At 53.3% G+C, this 8,633-nt stretch overlaps 3 protein-coding genes and 1 pseudogene across 3 annotated transcripts, besides 11 other annotated features; all 4 read left to right on the top strand.

The window, feature by feature from the left end:
* On the top strand, positions 1–732 carry Tc00.1047053509123.30 (hypothetical protein, conserved; the record flags this gene model as incomplete). The annotated part of the gene is made up of 1 exon (XM_800537.1): positions 1–732. A coding segment is annotated over one exon (732 nt), but the record flags the coding sequence as incomplete, so codon positions are not given.
* Positions 1–1,807: a sequence feature (heterozygous, Esmeraldo-like haplotype).
* Positions 793–845: a microsatellite.
* Tc00.1047053509123.20 (uncharacterized protein) lies at positions 1,512–1,907 on the top strand (the record flags this gene model as incomplete). The annotated part of the gene is made up of 1 exon (XM_800536.1): positions 1,512–1,907. The coding sequence occupies one exon, from the start codon at positions 1,512–1,514 to the stop codon at positions 1,905–1,907; it is 396 nt and encodes a 131-aa protein (XP_805629.1).
* Positions 1,808–5,033: a sequence feature (areas not merged during assembly with more than two copies in the genome that could not be assigned to a particular haplotype).
* Positions 2,896–2,916: a microsatellite.
* Positions 3,019–4,056, top strand: Tc00.1047053509123.10 (mucin-like glycoprotein, putative; the record flags this gene model as incomplete). Its single annotated transcript, XM_800535.1, has 1 exon — positions 3,019–4,056. One exon carries the CDS (start codon positions 3,019–3,021, stop codon positions 4,054–4,056), a length of 1,038 nt encoding a protein of 345 aa, XP_805628.1.
* Positions 4,364–4,404: a microsatellite.
* Positions 5,034–5,780: a sequence feature (haploid, Esmeraldo-like haplotype).
* Positions 5,176–5,403: a mobile genetic element.
* Positions 5,400–5,678: a mobile genetic element.
* Positions 5,679–5,701: a microsatellite.
* Positions 5,760–5,780: a sequence feature (AT_rich).
* Positions 5,781–8,633: a sequence feature (heterozygous, Esmeraldo-like haplotype).
* Positions 8,226–8,633, top strand: Tc00.1047053509123.5 (annotated as a pseudogene; the record flags this gene model as incomplete).

The following is an 8,633-nucleotide window of genomic DNA, read 5'->3' as shown; positions in this document are numbered from 1 at the left end:
GATGTTGCCAAAATGGAAAAACTTCATGCCGAGTTTCTGGAGAAAGGCTACACCAATAATGCTGTCACGCACAATATCTTGGCGGACGGTTACGGTCGCGCGCGACGATTTGAGCGGATGGAGGAAATTGTGCAGCAGCGGAAGTCATCGGGGATCCCCATGGATGACCTCATATACTGCATCATGGCCACATCCTACGGCCGGGCGAGGCTAAAAAAGGAAGTGCACCGTCTCTACACAGAGGTCACTTCCCCCACGTCCCGTCATCTCTTCACTAGAAAAGTCATTTGGTCTTTCATTGACGCCTTTTGCCGCTGCGCAGCCCCGGACGACATGGAAAAGTGCGTCGAGGAGTTAAAGAAGACGGATGAGAATAATACTCTTAGCGCGAGTGATGTTCTTACCCTTATTCCGTACTACTGCCGTCTTGGAGACATGAGCCGCGTGGATGAGTTACGTGAGAAGGCCAATTCGATGAACGCGGACCTGTCTTACACATCACTGAACGCCATTGCACGGGGATACGCCAGGGCGGGACGGTTTGACAAGACGGTAGAGACCCTCCACCTTCTGCGCGATCGTAATTGGGTTCCAGACGCCGCCACGGCACTGTCACTCTCCAGCTCATTCCTCAAAGCGGGTCTGCACGAACAGGCGCAGCAAGTCGTGCAGTGGAGGCGGCAGTACGCGAAGCACGCGGGGGAGGAGGTGTCACCGACTTCAGATATTTAGGACGTACATTTGGCATACATGAGCTCTAAGCAATAGCGTGAGAAACAAGGAGAGGGGAGGGGCGGTAGTGATGAGGATGAGGATGATGGTTTTGGTGGTGGTGGTGGTAACGGGGATTTTGAGGAAACGTGGTAAGAGGAGGAATACGACAGTACTCTCAGTGAAATCCCTGTCCCTTTCTTTCTCCCATCTTTTCTGTGTGTGTTCTTTTGTAGCAAAAAAAAGTGGCGGAAAGAAGAAGAAAACCCAATAAAAAAAAAAAAGAATAAGCGAAAACAATCAACAACAACAACAAGAAGAATTACTCGCATTACTGAGCGATGGCACGAGACAAGCATGCAATGCATGGGTGGGGGGTGTTCGCACGTCAAAGAAAATGTTGCCAGGTATTTTTATTCTACATTTATTTATAGATAAATACATGTATTCACGTGTCATTTTTGAGTGTTTTTGGCTTGCCTTCTTCTTCTTCACCGTTTGTATCGACTGGATGTTGTTGTTGTTGTAGTATTTTTGTGGGCCAATGGAGGGGCGTCTTTGCTGCGGATGGGAGGGATGCACGTTGTGGTTTTGCTGCGGATGTGTGTCTCTGTGTGTTTCTTCCTTGCCATTGCTCCCCCTTCTTCCTGTGTGTCCATCTCTTCCTTTTCCCCATTGGTCCTTTTTGGTTTTGGTAGGCGGCGTGGGGGCTCTTCCTGTGGCAAACCGCATTTTCCAGTCGCGATAGTGTAACGCCGGCGCGGTTCCTTTTGACGCCGCCCCCCGCGGACGGACCAACCATGACGGAGGAAGCGCTGGCGCAGCAGGTGATGCAGGAGTTCATGGCAACGCGTCACGCCGGGTCCTCGGTGGAGCTGCTCCGCTCCGTGTTCTCCGCGCGCCTGCAGCAGACGATTGCGCAGCGCTACCCACTCGCGTACAATCGTCTTTTATTGGCGTGGCATTGGCGCGGCAAGTGGCATTGCCTTGCGGATGAAATTGTGGGACTGCGCTGCTTCCTCGACACCCTGAGGGACTACGCTGAGACTAGAGATCTGGAGGTTCACATCGCGTTCAGCGAGTTGCGGTGCTGTCTGCAGGGAGAATCACTGCGCGGTGCGGCTGACGGACGGCAGCGTTGGCGCGCTACTGCGGGAGCATCTTCTCCGGGAGGGTGCCTTGGATTGCTGGTGTGACAAGACGGTGAGGGCGGCGCAGGCGGACGGTGGCGCGGGGGGTGCTGATAGAGCCTTGTGGCGGGAGACACGCTTGCGCGGCACATGAGTGCACTGCGGCTCCGCCGTCACTTTGTCCATTGCCTTCAATCGTGGGTGCCGGCGAATTCCGGCAGGCGATCCGCGAAGGATTTCTTCATGGCGGCTATGGGGTGAGAAGCGAGGGAGGGAGAGAGGGGAGCCACGCGCTGGGGAAAGAGGGGTCGGGCTTCTGCGGCCGCAACTCGTTGTCGTCACTTCAGTTTGTTGTCATGACAATGGTGTCATCTTTTGTTTTTTCTTCACAGAAGTTTTGGATTTTGCGTTCTTTTTGATTGTTGGAAGGAGAGGGTGCGTGCGTGCTGTGCATTTGCGAGAGTCTTGTGGGAGGACGGTGATTCGCGGCGGTGTGGCGGATGTGGTGGCGTGTGCGGGGGTGGCTCCGCGGCGAAGGGCAGAGAGCGAGGTGCCCCAGTTTGTTCTGGGAACTGCGGTGCATCGACTCACCGTTGGGCTCGTGGGACCTTTGCGCGTCACTCACATGCGTGCGCTGGCACGACAGTGCCGGTGAGGGAAGCTTGAGGGGCTGCGTGCTCTCTCCGCGATGGACGTGGGCTGCGGGGCGTCTGGCGGATGCGGCTAAGCGAGGCATCCGATGTCATTTGCCTGGCAGACAACGAAATGTGGCTCCGCTCTTGGACAAATGTGGGATTTTTATTTGTCCTTCGTGTTGCTTCCTCCTTTTCCGTGAGACACGCCGCATACCGAACGCCCACCCACCATCACTTCTGCTTGCATATCTCCTGTGGGGTCGGCAACTCATTGTGGGTGCGTGCCCTCCATGAGGAATGCGCACCCATTCCCGGTTCCCAGAACTGCAGTTACATCCACCGGAGCCTAGGGGCTACACTGTTCTCCTCCTTCCCCTTTTGAGTGTGTGTGGGGTGCTGGGTTCTGCTTCACGGCCGTCTGTGTGTGTGTGTGTGTGTGTCCCTGTAGTGCGGCACATGTATTCCTCTCCCCCTCTTCTTTTTGTCGTTGTCCTTGCCCCACTGTGTAGATTGTCTCACAAAGTCGAGCGACTCTACGACGAATGATGATGGTGACTTTGCGGCGCCGCGTGGTGTGCGACCTGCTGATCCTCGCGCTCTTGTGCTGCTGCTGCTGCTTGTCCGTCTGCGGGACTGCTGTGCCGGCAAAAACCTTTTTGTTTGTGGCTTTTTCGTGTCCCGGGACTGACGGTAAGTTGAGTTGGCGTCTTCGAGGCGAGGAGGAATGGAAAAAGTGCCCTAAGAAGCCTGGAGAAGTCGATCAAGACAATGATGAGCGTGCACGGGTGTGCGTTGCCGGTGGGGACTTCTACAAATATTCGAAAAGGACAGCAGAAGAATTCTGCCGTCCTCCCAGTGACTGGGTAGAATTTTTGTTCGAGATAGAATTTGCGACGTACGGGAATTTAAGTAGCAGCAGCTCGGCGACGGCACAAAACAATGATCGGGAGGCCACTGATGGCGCGCAACAGCTTCAGTCGCAACCGCAGGCTGGAAAAGCGGCCCCGGCAGCTATGGCGGCTGCACCGACAACGCCGGTTGTTGGCCAGGCACAGAGCGGCGTCGTCAGTCCGCCGAGGGAGGCAACTGAGGCACCGCAGAAGAAGTTGCCTGAACAAACAGCCGAGGACGGCCCTGCCCCAATGCTGAGCGAAAACATCACCGTCGAGGAGGAGTCGCCTGAGCACACAGACGAAGGCGGCTCTGCTCAAAGACCAAGCGAAAACATCGCCGCCAGCCCGCTGACGTCTACAGACGCGAATGAACACGTGGCATCGGCACCCGAAGCTTCCGGACGGCCGTCCTCTTCTCCATCCGGCGACGGCGCAGCCAATGAAGCTTCCCACAACAGTAATGAGGGTGACAGCGAATCCGACGCCAATGGCGAAGGCACCAGCACCGTTACCGGCACGAATCCGCTCCAACCGACCAGAGACGAAAGTGCAAACGAAAGTACAGAAAATATCGCCGCTTTGTTGCAGAATTTTGTCGGTCCGGACGGCAGCGATGTCACCACTGTGTGGGTGCGCACGCCCCTGCTGCTGCTCTTCATCGCCCTTGTCTGTGCTGCTGTGCGGTGATTGGGACTAGTCGTGCATGTCCTTGCGGGGACGGCTAGTACAGTATGTGTGTTTTCCTTTTTTTTTTTTTAATTTGCTTCGTCACCCACACGCGGTGCCGGCCCTGCGGCTGTGCTTCCCACGGACTGCACGAACGAGGATTGGAAGAAAAGGCCGGATGCCGCATGAAATGCGAATAATGTTGTGTGGGCTAGTGGAAGAATGCGATATTATTATTATTATTCCATTCTTCGTCTGTGCAGGTAATATATATGCACGCACCCGATCGTCTTGAGCCGCATGGCACATGAAATTCCTGCCGAATCAATTTTTTTTCTTTTTTCTTTTTTCTTTTTTCTTTATTGTTTTCCGGGAGTCTTGCGGGATTCTCATTCTTTCTTTTTTGTTTCCTTTTCTGTTTTTGGTAATTTCCTGCGGCTGTTTTCCGTTTGTGCCGTGTTCACTGTTAGTTTGCTTCTCCGTGTCCCGTTGAGTGTCCCTCTGCTGGTTGTGCTGCTGGCATTTCCCCATTTCTTCTCTTTCCTTTCTGCTAGAGGCACCGATGGTCCGCGACGACGATTGCTTGTGCACCCCTCTGCGATGGCACGAGGGTGACTGTGCGCCGGCCTGCTGAGCGCACTCGGAGTGGAGCGGATGGTGTGCGCCGTGCCTTACTCTTGAGTGTGGGACGCCACCCACCACGACCTGCTGTGAGGCGCAGTGCTATTCCGTCGAGGAAGAGAAGGACGGTGCCGTGGACTTGGATGCGCCCCGCCCCTTTTGTTGCGGCCGTGTGTGTGTGTGTGTGTCCTTTGGTTGCCCAAAACTCATTGGCGCCGCAAATGCGGCAACAGAAGAGTTTGATTGCGTGGAGGCGCCACTGTCACTTGAATCAAACCATGCATGTGGCACACACGCAAACAGGAAAGCGAAAGGATGGAATATTCGGCTGGGCTGCTTGACGGATCCTCAATTATCCCAACGGAATAAAATACGACGGGAAGGAAGTGTGAGTAAGTGGAGAGGCAGTGGGCCCGCCAAATCTTCGTCATTTGCTCCGCATATATTTATATTTATGTATTCTGTTGGTCCCACGTTCGTGACATGTCGAACGCTCTATTCGGATTGGATACATATACATACATATGTTTATAGCTTACGAAGTGGCAGACTTTGGCCTCTCCAGCCACAAGACCCCGCCGCAAGGGTGGGAATCCAAAAGGAGGTTACTGGGATGGTAAAAATAAAAAATAAAAACATTATTCTTGACGTTCTCAGTTCCTTTGCTTGCTTTCATCGCGGTCTTCCAAAAGAATTTATGCGGTAGCAAGAAGTAGTACAGAAATATATCTTTTTCTTTATTGGGATCTTGTGAAAAGGATGTTCGCGGGGGAAGCTGGTCACCTAAATGAATATGTCCTGATAAAGTGGAGATGTTTCTCCACGATTCTTTTCCATCTTATGAATTTTTGGAAGGCGGTGATTGAAGGAACCAGGGAGCCGATAGCGACAAGACGGATTTTTCTTTACTTTTTATTTCTTATTTTCCCACCACCCCCTCTTTTTGAGTCCCACCTCGCGGCGGGGCCTTGTGGCTGGCGGAGCCCAGGGTCTGCCACTTGGTAAGCGATAAATACGTACATATAAATAAATAAATAAATAAATATATTGTACTCCATCCGAACAGAGTGAGCGGGCTACGATTGTCGCTGACGGATGATACGTATATATATATAAATATAAATGATGTATGTGTGTGCACTTACTTGGTGTAAACACTCATTGAGGATATTATGAATCCCATACTTTTATTCCATTTATCCCTTTTTTATTATTGTTATTCCCATCTTGTTTTGGTTTCTATTATCGATAAACTGCAGGATTTGGCCAGCGGATCAGGTGAATATTATTTTCATTTTTTGGAGGCGCTTGATGAAAACAATCGTGGAGGGCATTTTCATTCCATACGAGGACGGCACACGGGTGACAAGGAAAAAAAAGAGCGACACCTCGCCCAAAAAAGCAGCTGCTGGAACGTTGGCAGGACTCGGGATTGTTTGCACGGCCAGCTGTATGCCCTCGGCAGGATGTTCTTTGAGGAGCCCATTGCCCCGAGTGTGAGGTGCACGCACGGGCAGGCACCGCGGCAACAGCGTCATTGGTTCACCGTTGCAAAAATGAGACGGCGCATGTCAGGCGTGGCAGGTGATGGCTTTTGTGAGTTTTTCTCCCACCCCTCTGTTTTAATTCTTGGCGTTTTCCTCATGTGGACAGCGCTCCCATTGGCCGCCCTCTGTGACACGAGAGCCGCCTGTATTCCTCTCCATCGCATTAAAGAGTCGTGAGGAGGGTTTGAGGGTACGTTGAGGAGCCGTGTGGTCTCTGCGAGCCTATCCTCTCTTTTTTCATAGGTGTTGAATGCTGGATTACCGAAACTCATCTTGAGTGCCTGCGTTAGAGGCACACATAACTAAGAGGTAAACGTGTTTGTGGAGGTGAAGGAGGGCCACGCCATTGGGAGGAGGAAGAGTGAATGGGTGGGTGGGTGGGTGTCTGTGGCCCACATGTGGCGCCCGACTGGTGCTTCGCGTTGTTTGGTGTTATTATCATTCCCATTCACAGAGGATGGCTTTGGGTGCTGCACCCACGAGCTCTTCTGTCGTTGACTGAGGTTGCTTGGGTGCTGCTTTCCCCAACCCTCTCTGTGTCGGTGTGTTGTATGATAGTGAGCATGGCTCTTCTTCCGTGCTCTGCATTTGGCGCATAAGCTGCTGATGGTTTGTGTGGAATATGTAATGATTTGCGGCACTTTTTGGGTTGTGCTTTGATCTCCACCGCGGGATGGCAGCCGGATTGGGGGCGTTACTTTTTCTTTACTCTGATCACGTGCGATGTGTATTGGAGGCCTCTCGGGGAAGCGCCAGCCAACCTTGTCGTGGAAAATATTTATGATGCCACACCATTTATTGGCGTGGAATGAGTTGGGAGTTTGCGTATAAGCTCCTCTGCATTCTTGGCGTGGTGCTCCTTATGCACAGGCCATGGCGACGACTGGCTGAGAATTGTCAATGGGCTTCTCGTTGAGTCGAGGGGCGCATAACGTTTTTCTCGCTCATTGAGAGCCCGGGGGTCACGGATGATGCATGGGGCAGGCAAAACCTCGTGCATGGCGGAATGAAGTGACGAGGGGCTGGTTGTTTGATTGTTAGCGACGAGTCATGCCTCACTGCTTGGAGGGGGCTGGCGTTTGCTGGGGCAATTAGTTTTGTGTGTCCAGCCACTGCTTGCGCCGAGTGGCGGGGTGCCGTGTTGGTGTGTGCGGCTCCATCATGCGGGGCGGCTGCGTGATGTTTACGGACTATGTGCCTGTGGGTTGATGAATGTGGTTGGAGGCTTGTCTGAGGAGAGTCTGCGAAAGGAGGAGCGGCATGCGTTTGGCGGTGCTGCTGTGCGTAGTGCGAGGGAGGAGGAAAAACAGGTGATTTCTGACATGTTGGTGAGTGTGCCGCGGCCACCGATGAGTTCTCAGGGAGAGGGACAGGAGGGAAGGAGACGGAGACTGTGCGCACCCGCTGCGGCGTGTGGTGCGACAGGATGCGGTTGCCGTAGTGAAGGATGCAGCGGCCGCCATGCGTGCAGTAGAGCGTCACCTGCATCTTTGTGTCTGCCGAGCTTGCAGGTGCCGCGAGGAGGTGCAGGCGACCCCTCATCATTGGGTTGCTGAGGCCGTTTTCCTCTCTGCTCAGCGGGAGAAGCAACTCTTCCTGCAAGTGATGTTCCGGTCTGCATCGATACTCCCAACGGGTTGTCACGCAGCCGTGTCGTTGCAGTGCCACTCTTGTTTCCCTCACTGCACACGTGGCCCTTTCTCATTTGTCTTGTTTGCAGGGCCATGGCCTTCGGTTCCCCATTGGGAGGCTGCTCACTTTTTGAAATTATTTTTTTATGCTTTTGAGAGGTGCTGTAGAATAATGGCTGCGGGGATGGTCATTTTGTGTTTCGCTGTGAGTGGTGGCGGTGTGTACTGCTGTTGTACTGTCTTTTTGCCGCTGTCGTTGTCTTTTTCTCTCTCTACTTTTTCACGCACACGAAGGAGGAAGTTTACGACCAAGCGCGAATCGCTACTGTGAGATTCGAAGGCACTGAAAGGACCAACAGCACACACACCGCCCACACAAACAAATATTTATATGCTCTCACGTGTTGCTGCAGTCAAGGCACCCCGCACACACAACCGTCGCCGCGTGACCGGATCCAGCGGAAGGAGGAGGGAAGGAAGGGAGAGTGAGCCGCAGAGGCCCAACATGTCCCGGCGTGTGTTTACTTCCGCGGTGCTGCTCCTCCTCGTCGTGATGTGCTGTGGCAGTGGAGCTGCGGCCGCTGAGGGCACAGGAGAGTAATCCAGAGGCTCACCCAAAGCTTGAATGGAAGGGCACCACCGATGAGGGTGATGTAACTGTTGTATCGCTTCGTGTTCCCAGTCTTGTTGAGATGAATGGTGATGTATTTGCCGTCGCCGAGGCGCGGTGCAAGAAGGAGGATGAAGGAAACAAGGTCTTTGCTGGCGTTGCATCCCAACCTTTTCATGATAAAAGAGG

This window comes from Trypanosoma cruzi, genomic scaffold (assembly GCF_000209065.1).
Source record: "Trypanosoma cruzi strain CL Brener 1047053517155 genomic scaffold, whole genome shotgun sequence".
In the NCBI taxonomy this organism is placed as follows: domain Eukaryota; phylum Euglenozoa; class Kinetoplastea; order Trypanosomatida; family Trypanosomatidae; genus Trypanosoma; species Trypanosoma cruzi.
Note: the sequence above shows the minus strand (reverse complement) of the source record. Positions and strands in the feature narration are given on the sequence as shown.